We start from the raw sequence: 14,651 nt of genomic DNA, 5'->3' as shown, positions 1-14,651 counted from the left end.
CCGTCGTGGCGCAGTGGTTAAGGAATCCAACTAGGAACCATGAGGTTGCAGGTTCGATCCCTGGCTTTGCTCAGTGGGTTAAGGATCCGGTGTTGCCGTGAGCTGTGGTATGGGTCGCAGACGTGGCTTGGATTCTGTGTTGCTGTGGCTCTGGCGAGGGCAGTGGCTACAGCTCCAATTAGACCCCTAGCCTGGGAACCTCCATATGCCGAGAGAGCGGATCAAGAAAAGGCAAAAAGACAAAAAAAAAAAAAAAAAAAAAAAAAAAAAAGAAGGATGCAAAATCGTATTTTGATAATTGAGATATAACTGCAAAGAGTGTGGAGCAGAACATCACTGAGGCATGTGAGTAAAATGACCTTATCTACAAGCCCAAGAGTGTCCTGATCACAGGTAACTACATTAGTTTTTTTGTTTGTTTGTTTTTTGTTTGTTTTTGTCTTTTTGCTATTTCTTTGGGCTGCTCCCGCGGCATATGGAGGTTCCCAGGCTAGGGGTCCAATCGGAGCTGTAGCCACCGGCCTACGCCAGAGCCACAGCAACGCGGGATCCGAGCCGCGTCTGCAACCTACACCACAGCTCACGGCAACGCCGGATCCTCAACCCACTGAGCAAGGGCAGGGACCGAACCCGCAACCTCATGGTTCCTAGTCGGATTCGTTAACCACTGCGCCACGACGGGAACTCCCCCTACATTAGTTTTTAATCTTCGTGTAGTTGTGCAATTTGAATGATTTCTTTAAGTCAAAAAAGTCATTTTCAAAGGGGGACAAAAACTATTGACCTAATTAGGTATGGGGATTACATGTGGATTTCATTTTTCCATGAAAATGAATCAATTACTGCAGTTACAGTGGCTAACTGAGAATCCCCTGAGAAAGAGGAAGCATCGCTTCAAGAGCGAGCGTCCAGAGGCAGAAGCCCAGACGGCCTTCGGCTGTACTGGCCGCATGTCACACCCTGGCTGTGCCAGTGATCACATATGGGCAACCTTTGCTACTAGACACCTCAGGTTTGCTCAGCTATGAAGTTCTGACTGGTGAAGTTCACCTCTCCCCAGTGGATCCTTACCAACTCCCTCCCACCACAGGGTAGTATCTGAAATACTCAAAAAGCTTCAGCTCAACTAGTATTTCCTCCACTGTGTGCTGACATAAAATTCAGCCCCTACTCATGTGGGGTTAATAGGGTGAGAGACATGTAAACACTAATTCCAGCCCCGAGAGCTAAGTGTGCGGATTCAGGGGCTTGGCTATGTCTGACTGGGCAAAGGGGTGGCAGGCTGTCCGGTCAGGCCTCAGAGAGGTCAGGGGGGCTCCCCAGTCAGACCATCCCTTGAGGAATCAGGATGTGCAAAGAAAGGCCAGGAAGCTGAGCTGGGCTGTAACAGAACGGGTGGCCAGAAGCTCAAAGCAGAGCAAGGGCTTCTTGTGCTGTCCTGAGGACAAATTAGTTTAGACCTCATCCTGGACCATGATCAGATTTTCAAGTTCAAGGATTACGGCTCCAAGATCCAAGTTAACCATCTTTGGTGAAACATCTCTGTGCACAGATTCAGGGCCACTCTAATCTTAAATCGCAATCTGTCAGTCTTTCTAATTGACACCCAACATGTTCAGCAACCAAGTGTTGGATAATTCAGAAGAGATTCAGTCACCAAGGGAGAGTGGAGGTGGGGAGAGATTACATCGCCTTTAATTTTTTTTTTAACTGAAGTGTAGTTAATTCACAGTACTGTATTAGTTTCAGGAGTACAGCAAAGTGATTCAGTTATACACATTTTAGGTTCTTTTTCATTATTATTACAAGATATTGAAAATAATCACCTTCTAATTATTTCGACCGACCTTGCCCTTGGCACACCAAAGTTCCCAGGGCCAGGGATCAAACCCATGCCACAGCAGCAACCTGAGCCATAGCAGTGGTAACACCAGATCCATAAACTACTGAGCCACCAGGGAACTCCAATCACCTTCTAATCTTTAAAGCTTTCTTCTATATCCCAAAATGGATTTTAGCACAACTGTTGCTGTATTCATTTGATTTACTAAGAGACAAAGTATAAAATTCATCTCATTCATTTATTTCTAAGTCAGCAAGGAAGGCTGCTGGCAGGCCTGATGTCTCCAGGTTGGCGATTTCCAACTGCATAATCATACCTTCTAGAGCATTTGTGCATAGTATGCAGTTTACAAAGTGCTTTCACATCAAAAATCTCACTGACCCTCCCAACAACAGGCCTGTGAGGTGCATGGAATAAGTGCTCCAGGTGAGGAAGCCGCTCAGCAAGGTTATGTGGCTTGCCCTTGCTCAGCAAGGGTCACACAGCCAGTATTACCTTTAGCTCAGCTCACAGTCCCCGTGTTGTCCACTACGACCACAGTGGGTGCCCTACATATTCAAAACCAGCCTGTCCCAATCTGAGGCATTTCATTCCAGAAGCCCACACACTCGCAATAAGGCATCTACACAAAGCACAAAACACTCAAGTTTTAATAAGGTCACCCTCCAACTGCTGCCTAACAGAATAAGCATTCATTCTGCAAACCCCAAGAAGGAATCAATGCAAGAAACACATGCTCGGCCCTAATCTCTTCTCATTTCCTCCTGGCACCTGTTTCTGCCCCAACAGGCACCAAACACTTTTAACAGCTGGCAGAAATGAGAACCAAGAGATAACACACACAACCATTGTAAATCAAGCCCTAACCCAAATCGGGGTTGGGAAATAATGGAGAAAGAACCACCCAGATTTAAAAAGAGAGCAATGAAACAGGGCGCCAACACATCACCCATGTCCTCCTGGGTGATTCAGTCACTAGACACCTGGGCTGTTGTCACAGCAAACCGGAGGGTCTCCTGACGGAAAACAGACACACACAACCCACCCCTCTCACCCCTCCCCACCCCACCTCCACCCAAAATACTGCTGGAAAAGAATTCCTGGTTGTAATGGAGAAAAGTCGTGAGAGAAGAGCTGTATTGGGAGCGTGGCTGTGACCTTTGTGAACCTTCTAGGATTCACGGTAAGTAAACACTGCTGCTCGTATTTCAATGCTCCCTGCTTCCTCTTCATGGGTGGTGGAGCTTGACAGACTTACAAAATTAGACCTTAAAATCCAATTTAGGCCTTCTAGGCCACACCAGCCCTCAAAAACAGCTCTCAAGAACTGGTGCCAGTAGGGTTCCCCTTTCTAAGGCCGTCGCACATGTATGCGAACGTGGGTAATTACATAGGATGTTTCCTTTGCTGGTGCTGCCTCATTACCATATCCGGGGAGCCTCAGGTTACTGCCTGGTGTGGCCTGGACCCTGGTGAGGATCTGGGGGGAAATCATTCCCCCCAGCACCCATGGTCCCCTAAGCAGCAGCAGTCTGGGGCTGCAATGTAAGTGGCAGAAGAAGCATTGAAGGTGATGTGTCACAGCCCCTAAGAGATCAGACAGCTTCTCGGAAGCCTGGAGAGCAGATGCCGCCCAGGCCGGCCCTCAGGTGCCCGGAGAGTACGGAGTAAGGGCACTTAGAAAATACAGAGCACAAAGCAGCCAGTCCCAAGGGCGACTGGGGTCTCACGGCTTTTCCAAATAGGACTCGGGGAGACAGTCAGCTGGGATAAGGGGGCAGCTCCACCAACTGGTGTTTAAAAAAACAACAAACATGCCCGGATCCACTCCTGTTCCTGGAGGCTGACAAACTGCCTTAACTTCCCCCCAACTTTCTCAAGCAAAGAAACCCCCCCAAAGGCAGCCAAGAGCCCTCATTACAATCTTTTTTCCTCTTTTCGGGGCTACTCTGATTACTATGTTCACCTCTAGTTCATCTGGACTAAAAAGTGGGGAGGATATAGCCTTGCACAGTCTGGCCAGGGTCTGCGGGCCTCAGTTTTCCCTTCTGTAAAATAGACTCAACCGCCTCTTTTTCTCACGTGAACACACCAGGAAAACAACTGTGGGTGGTGATTTCAGAACTCACTGGGTCTTCTCAGGGAGCTAGGGTGTTTCCTACAGCCAAGCTCTCCTGGCACATTTCTTCAACTGGCAAAGAGAGGGCCCCACAGGACAGGAGCAGCCTCCTCACAAGAGCAGTAAAATCTGTGGCAAGACAGACTAGGGTAAAGTAGAAAGCAAGCCGAGACCTCAGTAAAATGTGGGCCCTTTCTTTCTCATCCCACACATCCTGACTAAGAGAACAAGAGAGACAAAAGCCACCTGCAAGAGGTGATGGGACAGGAAGTCCTGGGAGCAGGCAGCACCATTCAACCCAGAGAAAAAGGGAATCCAGCCAGCAGTGCTGCCCGCTGCAAGGTTCAGCTCTACTTTCAACAATTTTATTCTAAATCAGAAATGAATGAAAAGCCCTAATTAAAAAGTGTGAGACTACCGGAAGGCTATAAGGTTGTGTGAAGTCCCTAGAAAGATTAAACACTAAAAGGCTAAGAAATATCTCAAATTGTCTACCAAAAAGTAGACATGGAGTTCCCGTCGTGGCGCAGTGGTTAATGAATCCGACTAGGAACCAAGAGGTTGCGGGTTCGGTCCCTGCCCTTGCTCAGTGGGTTAACGATCCGGCATTGCTGTGAGCTGTGGTGTAGACTGCAGACGCGGCTCGGATCCCGCGTTGCTGTGGCTCTGGCGTAGGCCGGTGGCTACAGCTCCGATTCAACCCCTAGCCTGGGAATCTCCATATGCCGCGGGAGCGGCCCAAGAAATAGCAACAACAACAACAAAAGACAAAAAAGACAAAAAGACAAAAAGTAGACAAACAGCAATACTACACAGCACAGCTTTAGAAAACTGAAGTCCTCCGAGCTCCCATCTCCTGAAAGGGGCCTGCAATGATGAGACAGTGTGTTAAAGACCTTATGGACAAAAAAGACCAGAAAAACAAAGCCCAGGGCCTGGGGAAGGAACAGAGGCTTGCAGAGAGGAGGACGGTCAGAGGGATGAAGACTATTACCTGGGAGATGGAAACAAACATAACTGACTCAAAGGAAAGAAACAGGTGCAGTGTGTCTCGTTTCCATTAACAGGTAGGCTGGGAATTCCCATTGTGGCTCAGCGACAACAAACCCAACTAGTAACCAAGAAGACTCAGGTTTGATTCCTGGGCCCCACTCAGTGAGCTGTGGTTTTCCCTAAACAGAAAAAATAAGAAAAAAAACAGGTAGGCTTTAAGCATGTGAAATGGAACAGACCTTCTACCTCCTAAGTAAGACAAAGTAATTAAGTTGCTAGATTACAAAATATAAGCTTCTGAACTCCATATAAATGAGGTGCTTTAAAAAAAAAAAAAAATCACTCATTTTTCTGCCCCACCATCCTGAGAATGACGTAACTGTTTTTAAAAAATCTAAAAGCAACATAAATTACCTCAGTAGGGCCACTCTAAATTGACCCACATTTGGGAGTTCCTGTCCTGGCTCAGCGGAAACGAATCTGACTAGCATCTGTGAGGGGGCAGGTTCGATCCCTGGCCTTGCTCAGTGGGTTAAGAATCCGAGATTGCCATGAGCTGTGGTATAGGCTGCAGATGCGGCTTGGATCTGGTGCTGCTGTGGCTGTGGCACAGGCCATGGGCTACAGCTCCAATCCAACCCCTAGCCTGGGAACATCTGTATACGGCAGGTGCGGCCCTGAAAAGACAAATAAATGAATAAACTGACCCACACTCTATCTATGCTACCAGGCATGAACTAGATGAGGACGTCTGGTTTAATATTCGGGGATTAAGGCTAAATACAATGGAAGCACTCTTATCAGAGGTGATAGAGACCAGAAGTTGGTTAGCTAATGGAAAGTTTGTTAGGCAAAAAACTTAAAGAAAAAAAAAAAAAAAAAAAAAAAAACCACTGTAAAGGCAGACATATACACATACATGTAATGAACGCACAAAGGTACTTTCAGCTACAGGTATTTTGAGAATTCTTAGTGCTCCATGTTATGCTTTATGGTTTGTTTGTTGGGAAGGAGTTTGGCCACAAATAAAGCTTGGTTCTTCTTAAAAGGGAACTACTTGTAAAGCAATGTGTGTGCAGAATCCTTACAAATTTTCCCCAAGTCTTTTAAATGGCAGGCCCACATCGAATTTAACAGCCTCATTTTTTTTCTGTTAGTACATTCACTTTTATCAAGGGTTCCCGAATATTCGGCTTCAAGTTTTCATAGAAACCAACTCTCTTCACAACTCCTTCAAAGGTTTATATAATATTTAACCGAAATGGCAATAATAAGTTTAACTGGAATAACCAGATTTGGGAACAAACAACTGGCACTTGGCAAGCCTTCCATATGGGTGGGATCCAAAGGGGACAGAGGCACACACTCCCAAGCCTGCCCACTGGCCTGGACCTTCGCAATGGGCCATCACTGCTGGGATGTTCTTCAGCCAGTGGAACAGGGCTGGGGAGCTGCGAGGTGATTCGGGGAGCTCTTGTCACCAAAATGCTGGAGGAGACTCAAATGTACACCAGCAACATTAGGAGGATCAGAACAACGCAATCAGGATTCCAAAAACTACATTCCTTAGACTGCAAAACTCCTCTTTATTTTTGCTTTTTAGGGCCGCATTCATGGCATATGTAGGTTCCCAGGCTAGGGTCAAATTGGAGCTACAGCCACTGGGCCTACTCCACAGCCATAGCAACCAAGATCCGGGCAGCGTCTGCGACCTAACACCACAGCTCACCATAGCACCGGATCCTTAACCCACTGAGCAAGGCCAGGAATTGAACCCGAGTCCTCATGGATACTAATAATCATGGTTATTAACCACTGAGCCACAACAGGAACTCCCATTCACGAGTTTCAAAGAAAACTGTTGATGTACAAAAAAAGGTCCAAATTCATCTACCCAGAAACCTCCATAAAACCAAAAAAACAATGCCTACAGTTAACAGCATAGTTCTGTCCACACAACCCTGGCAATATCAGCTCTACTCTATATAAAATATTGCCAGTATAACCACCAACCTTCATGATTTAGTCTGGAGTCTGAGCTGCCTGCCTGAGCATTTCATGTCATTTTTCCAGATCCAAGTTACTGACTCATTACTGTTCACTGTACCAAAGTTACAGAGGGTTTTTGTTTTGTCTTTTTGCCATTTCTTGGGCCGCTCCCGCGGCATATGGAGGTTCCCAGGCTAGGGGTCCAATCGGAGCTGTAGCCACTGCCCTCGCCAGAGCCACAGCAACACAGAATCCGAGCCACGTCTGCGACCCACACCACAGCTCACGGCAACGCCGGATCCTTAACCCACTGAGCAAAGCCAGGGATCGAACCTGCAACCTCATGGTTCCTAGTCGGATTCATTAACCACTGCGCCACGACAGGAACTCCTACAGAGATTTTGAGTGACGTAATTCATCCTTACTTTTCCACCAGCCCTGTAATTTAGTGTGTGATTTTACAGAACTTGAGGTTTTTCACCAATGCAGACACCATACCATATTAGATAAACCTCTGCTTACATAGATCTGCTCTGTCCAATAGCAGAGTTGCTAGCCATAAGCAGGTCTTAAACTTTTGAGAGGACTTGTCCAAACTGAGTTGCCCTGTCAGGGTAAAAAAAAAAAATACACCAGATTTCAAAGACATAAGATGAAAAAAAGAATGTAAATTATCTTAACTACTTAAGTGTTGCTTGCATATTAAAATGTTTTTTTAATATACTGATATTAATATACTGATAAAACTACCATTAAATTTTTTTTTTAAGTCCAGCTTAGCCCCTACCAAGTGTTTTGTACTAGGCTTAATATGACTGTCCCATGTCACCTCTGAAAGGAAGAAAAGGGTTCTATTCTGAATCTAAGAAACATCAGTTACATACTCCCAAAAGATTTTCTCTTTCTGAAGGAGAAAAGTTTAAATAACATTTGGATCAGGATATATATTAACACTGGAGTTCTTTTCAAGGCACTTGGAAGTGAGTCAAGAGCCCTCAGCGCAGCTACAGGAATTGGTCTGACCTACTGTGACAGAGGAAACAGTCATTACACCATCTAAGCGCCAAATAATTCTGCCTAGCTCTTTGGACCAATGGCTATAGGAGACACAAAAGTCAGATATTTGCCAACAGTAAAGTAAAAATTACCCAGGTAATAGTAACTCAAATTGTATTATTTTTCAACATAATTACTTTTCTTTTTAAATTTCAATGACACACTTTGGGCTCTCAACTTGACAGTGTTATTTCCATAATCTCTACAGACAATGATAGTTGCTAAATGGTCTCTGTCCTAGACTTTTTCCCCACAAGAGACAGGCAAAAAGGAAGCTCTGTGAACACCTTAGAAAAGAAAAGGGGGAAAAAAGTAGCAATTAAATAAGGTGTACAAGTATTTTTCGTCCCCAGAACTGTAAAATAATACAACTGGGTGTAAAATAGGGGTGGAAGGGGCATAAGTCCTACCACTTCATTTTGGCATAGTTCTCATTTTCTTTCCTTACAATTTTATGTAATTATAGTAAATCCTGCTTTTGAATCTTATAACACAAACTTTTCCCGTTTTCAATTATATTGAACTTTTAAAACAGAAAACTGATACTGAAAATTTACAGCCTAGTGATACAAATTCTGCTTGAGCTGTCCTAGAAATCAAAACTGGTAATTTGTTTTCGTGCTAACTGCATGAATCATACCTTCATGTGGCAGAGCTTTTTATTTCAAACTCATACCTGATATAAGGCATCAGAGATCAAATGGTTTTGAAGCCTGGGTATCATATCTGTTATTCTCCCTAGGAATAACCAACCAGTGGAGTGACAGAAATGGCATGAAATACCCCTAGAGCAAAACATGCAACTGTTTTTATTGTCCAAGCGGATTGGGACTTTGAAAGGCAAATGTTTTCAGTTACTTAAGGTATTGTAGTGGGAGTCATGCCCAGCAATTAAGACAGGATTACACTGCAATTTATGAGTTTCTCAAGGACGTCATTTAATATGAAATATAACAATCATTTCTCCCAAAGCCTGCCATCTACAATCCCACCTCCAAACTCCGCTTTGCTAAAGCAATAAACTAAACAGCAACTCGGCAGGCATCCAAGGCTTTTGAGACCAATTGTAGGAAATGTGCTGCCTTCCACCAGCTCGAGTAATAATTCCACCTTACACAGAAAGAGCATACTGTTTTACATCTTTACACACAACTCAAACACGTGATCTCAGATGAAGACGCAAAGGCACATAATACTTTTTCCATTTTACAGAAAAGTAAATAGCCTCAGATTTCCAACCGCCTGTTCTCTCATTTACGAGAACCAAACCCAGAACACCTCAGACTTACAGTCCAGTGCTCTTCCAAGCACACGTATCAAGGAGTCTTCCCTCGTCTGGCCCCCAAAACACCCAATAGGTTGAGAGGTGGCACAGCAAAGTGCCACTCTGGTGTTTCAAGGTGTCCAGAAAGAGCAACAGTTGATGCTGTGCAGCATCACCCAGAAAAGCATCCCGCCACATCCTGCGGAGACACCCCAAACGGGACTTAAAGTGACAACGTGGCCAAATCCACAACACGGGCCTCCTACAGAGCCATGCTTCCCGGAATGAAGTTTCCCGGATTCTCAAAGGGTTGACGAGAGAAAGCGACCACCACCGGAGTAAGGCCACAACATCAGCCGACCTGGAAACAGAGCAAGCGAAAGCGTTTCCGCACACAAGAGGCGTCTCCACCCCGCTCCGCACCCCGTAAATGGAATCAGAGCAGAGTCGCGGGAGGGGGCACCCGCTAGGAGACCAGAGGCTCCCAGCTCTCACCTGGAGGGAAGCGCGGCGTTTCGGGGCGGAAGGATGAGGCCCGTCGCATCCTCCACCTCCTCTTCCTCCTCCCGAGCCGCAGCCCCCGCCTCCGTGCCGCTCCCTCCTCCCCCGCAGCCCCGCCGCACTGGAACCTCCCGCCCGACTTTTGACGTCATGGAGGAGGAGGAGAAGGTTCCACCCGGGCCCGTCCCTTTGTGACGTCACAATGACAACAGAACGCGGCCGGAGCGTCCGGGAACCCGGAGCCGCGGGGGGCGGAGGGAGGCAGGGGACGCCGGCGCGAGGCGGGGGAGGGACCGGCGGGCGGGGAGGGGGCGAGCTGACGTCTCGCCGGCTTAACCTGTTGCTCACAGGCCCTCACTGGAGCCGGCGGGCAGGGCCGCGGGGAGCCGGCCCGACTGCCGCCGCCATGCTCGGCCGCGCGCGCGCTGGGGGGCGCCCGCCGCGGCCGCGAGCCGCACGCCCCCTCCCCGCCACGCCCCCGCCCCGCGCGCCGCGCCGCCCCCTCCCCGGACCGACCGGCCGCACCGCCCCCACGCCCCACCCACCCGCCTGCGGGCCTGCGGGCCCAGCACCACCCGCCCCCAGCCCCGAGCCCAGCCCGAAGCCCGCCCCCTACAGGCCGCGCGCGGGCGCCCGGCCCAGGCCCAGCCCGCCGCGACCCCCGCTCGCCCTCCCCCCCGCAGCCGGCTGGAGCACGTCGGGAACACGGGGCTCCGCTCCCCGAGCGTTAACTCGTACTCTGCCTCCCGCGGCCGCCGCTAGCCGCGGCGAGCGTCCGGACGCCCGGGCTCGACACAATCCGCTGACCACCGGCAACAAAAAAATCCCACCCCATGCCGCTCTCCAACTTAGCGAGGACTGGGATGGTGGGGGGGTGGCTCTGGTCCAAGTTCTACCCCGTTTGCTTTGTGGCTGCACCGGATCGGACGTGCCCGGGGAAGGCTTCCACGCTCCCAGGCAAGGTTGTCTCCATGCAGTTTCTGCAGCCCGAGTTTAAACTAGTCCTTTTGCATTCTCCCCAGCCCTCTGCAATGCGGATGTATTTTAATTCTTAGATTCTTTTTAAGTTGGGCTTGATTATTTAACCTTGCATTTCTTTCATAGCTGAAGTTTACGTGTCGAGATTAGTATCAGCCCTCTAGAAGAGGCATTCAGCTTCTCCATTAAATCTATTTTTTAAAAAAAAACCAGTGCCCCGAAGGTCATCTCCCATTACACACATCACACTGCTCAAAAAAGGGAAAATATTAACACCAATTTGTAGACTCGAGTTAAATAAACTTTCTTATAACGTTGTATTATTCCTAATATATGTTCATTTTGTCTTTTTTTTTTTTAATGGGCTCTTTGATTTAAAGCATGTAGCTAATCACCGATCACTCGAGTGCATATTTGGTTAATGCTCGGTCCTCCTATCCCCTCCCTCCCCCCCAAACTTAAAAAAAAGCCACCACACACAAAACAAAAACACTCCCTATGCCAATCAAAACGTAGCTATACTATGCACAAAACAAATTTAACTATTCCAAACCATTTAAATCTGAGTAATCACCCAATTTCAGAAGCCCAGTTAATTGGAATAAATTATTTGTAGTCACTTACATATGCATTCACATACCTACTTAAAAACATTAGCTATATTCTAAGCCTTCTTCCCCTAAAACTGAAAACCATGAATTTTTAAACAAAACCAGTCCCATTATTAAAGTCAATCTCAACAAATGCATTCGCCGTAACACGATTCCCCAACTGGTTTACACTGCGAACCAAATAAGCCAAAATGACCACATACATTAAATTTGATGTTGCCAGTACAGGAACAAGATCGCCATAATCGGACCCTCGATTGCAACTTAAAAAGCTTCCAACACACACGCGTTACACGATTTCCCAAATAACATTAATAATAGTAACACAGGCTCATTTGCATGCAAAGTACAATATGGGGCCAAATCCGCCCGAGAATGCAGTTTAGTTACATTACCGCAGCCCAAATCCCCCCCCGTCCAAGCTCCACCAAAATCCCTTGCCTTTCATCTAAAACTAGATTATGGTTGTGTCATTCGAGGTCAATTTATTCACTCGAGGTATCGCTACACCAATCTGGGTTGTTTTTTTTTTTTTTTTCATCCAAACTAGGCAGACACGACTTTGCCTGAAAAGCCTTCTTTCAGAAAAGAAAGAAACAGCCTTATCGGACGCTGTGTTTAAAACCCTTCAGCTGCAGAATTATCTATAAACTTGACATTCACAGCCATTGCTTAAAACTACAAGTCAAAGGATGTGTTGTTAGGAGCACTTACGTATTTCTTCTGAATGATATTCCTCTTGGGTCTTTCCTTGCTCATTCTGAGATCCAAATGCTGATTGCAAAAGGGGACAATTGCTTCATGAATTTAAAGCCGTCAGAAATTTGCAAAAAAAATATCCTGGTGGTTTTTATTGTTGGTGGTGGTGGTGGTTGATCTTGTAATCCGACTTTTCTTCCTCTTCCCCCAAAGCCCGATTCGCCTTGAAATAAATCCGAAATTGGAAAGGAAAAAAAAAAGCCAAAAGACGAACGAAGCAAACAAAAAAAAAAAAATCACTTTAGTAAAACACTCATAATGGAAAATTTCCCCCGAAACACACACACAAAAAAAACCGACGCCCTTCACTCCCCCCCCTTTTTCCTCCAAAAACTACATCAGCGAAACGTGAAGGTCCTTAGTGTCTGATCCGTAGTTACATCTTGGAAAAGAAAAGGGAAAGATAAATAAAAAATGTTGGAAGTCACGTTTGTGCTGCAGCAGCAGTGCGAGCAGAAGAGTCAACTCCAGCGGCGGCGGCGGCGGCAGCACCACAGCGAGGGCTCGCCGAGTCTCTTTTTTCCAAGCCCCCTAACCAATGAGAGAGAAGCTATCCAGCCCAACTTTAAATGGACTCTGCTTTTATACAAGTTAGGGCTCCTCGGGTAATTCCCTGCCGGAGGCCAGCCGAAAACTCCCACAGCTGGGCCACCAGGCGCCCGCCTACCCCGGCACCGACCGCCCCTGGCCGGGCTCCGAGGACCCCTGCAGCTGGGTCGACCAGACATCCAAGAGGCCTCGACGAACCTTGCCCAGGCTACCCCTCAAGAATCGCTCCCACGCCAAGCCTAGGAGTGGAATTGAGAGAGGCTCCCTAGCTCAATGCATGGCACGCTCGGTCGCTCCACCTCACCCCCTTTCCCCAGCTTGCCGCTCACCCCACAGCCGCCGCACGCTAACCCCCGCCATTGCCCTCTTGTCTACCTGCAGCCGGGCTGCTGGGTGCCAGTGCCCCAGAACGCCCGGCCCCGGGGAGAGCCGCCTATTCCCGGGGCACCTTAGAATGGTCCCCTCGATCTTCTGGAAGTTGTAGTCTCCCGACTACAAAATGGCTATGGCCACGGGAGCTGAGAACTACAATTCCCAGCCTGCCCCGCAAGCCTGTCACTCAAACCCCCCTCCCTCCTCCCCGCCCCCTCCCCCTCCCCATCGCAGGCTCTGCCAACAAACGCTTGGACGTGTCCCGCGTGTGACACTGCGAGAGGCTGGCTCGGGATTGGCCCGCGGAGCGTGTGGTCCGCGAGCGAGGAACTCCCCACGCCGGCCCGCCCCCGCCCCCAGGTTCCCGGCCACGGCCCCCCTCCCCCCGCGGCGGCCGCCCCCCTCCCCGCACGCCCCGCCCCCACCCACGGCGCGAACCGCCTGTGGAATCGAGGAATCGCGCGCGCGCGCGCGCGCCGGCCCGCGCCGAGCGGCGGGGGAGGGACGCGCGGCGTCTCCGGGGAAGGCCTCGGAGCGGGGCGGCGCGGGGGGCGGTGGCAGCGAGGGGTTGGAGCCCGTCCTAAGGAAAACTGGGCCACGCACCAAGAGGAATCCTCGGTGCGAACTAGTTGATCGGCGGCGCCTGCTGCCTCGGCGGCGCAGCCGGTGTCACCTCAGGACACCGCCTCGCGTTTTCGCACGGAGCGTGCCGCGGTCGGGCTCGGGGGACCCTGAGGTCACCTCTGCACGCGCCCCGCGGCCGCACGCGCCCCCACGCTCGGAAAGGCCACCTCCCGGCGCGCGAGGTCGACGTCGGGGGTGCGGGCAGGGGGGCCAAAAGGGAAGCCCCTCGTCGCCGGCTCCTACGAAAGACCCCCCGACTTTGAGGAGATCGCGCTGGGTCCCGGCTGGTCCCGGCGTCTTTTGCGCCTGTGAGCGAGAGGAAAACGAGGGGGAGACCGGTGGCGTACGGACCCCGAGCCCCACAGACGTGCTCACCGCGAGGAAGCATCGGGAGTATCAACCGCGGCAGCCGGGCGAGAGCCTGCCTTCTACCTGCCTCTGGCTTGTGGTGCCGACCTCATCGTTGCTGGAAACGAAGCCGGAGGCCCTCGTGTCTCTCTTATGGCCTTTGCTTTCTGAACAACTTTGCCAAGTCGCTCTTAGCCATTCTGCGTTGTCAATTTCCTCGTTTTCACCGTGGTTTTCCAGAAGTAGTGTTTAAAATGAGCCTCTCCCAGGCAGTCCTTTAAAGAAATGAAAAGTGGGATGACTGCGCCCTCACATTCATTCCCCGTAACATTCAGTTCTCATTCCTTGGATTCGCCTTACCTCTAAAGTATCACAGTTGTGAGGTTTTGTCTACAGCAATGTTCGAAAAGAGAACCCAGTGTCTAAGAAGGTCTCAGAAACTGGAGGTGAGAGACCGGGTTTCAGATCACCCCTGCCCCTTCCCGAAAGCTAGATGGCCTCTCTGAGCTGGTCAGTTTCCTCATCTGCAAATTAGCGATCAATAAGCATTGTGGGGTGGATTATATAATAATTACGTTAACCCAGCTAAGAACCATTTTACTGAAAGTTTTCGGTAAATGAAATAAAATGCTGCTTTAAAATTGT

The 14,651-nt window shown here is 49.0% G+C and overlaps 1 protein-coding gene across 6 annotated transcripts in view; it reads right to left on the bottom strand.

The window, feature by feature from the left end:
- Positions 1 to 14,168, bottom strand: part of JARID2 (jumonji and AT-rich interaction domain containing 2) — a 243,473-nt gene extending 229,305 nt beyond the window's left edge. For 2 of the 6 annotated variants that reach the window (XM_021100204.1, XM_021100207.1), the window contains exon 1: positions 12,069 to 12,961. In XM_021100204.1, the coding sequence (XP_020955863.1) occupies positions 12,069 to 12,113 (45 nt within the window). In that variant the 5' untranslated portion in view covers positions 12,114 to 12,961. Of the gene's footprint in view, positions 1 to 9,759; positions 10,043 to 12,068; positions 12,962 to 13,037; positions 13,196 to 14,033 lie in introns of those variants that run through there. The other 4 variants (XM_021100205.1, XM_021100206.1, XM_021100211.1 and 1 more) reach the window with 4 other exon arrangements.

This window comes from Sus scrofa, chromosome 7 (assembly GCF_000003025.6).
Source record: "Sus scrofa isolate TJ Tabasco breed Duroc chromosome 7, Sscrofa11.1, whole genome shotgun sequence".
Lineage (NCBI taxonomy): Eukaryota > Metazoa > Chordata > Mammalia > Artiodactyla > Suidae > Sus > Sus scrofa.
This window is presented reverse-complemented; position numbering and strand designations above follow the sequence as displayed.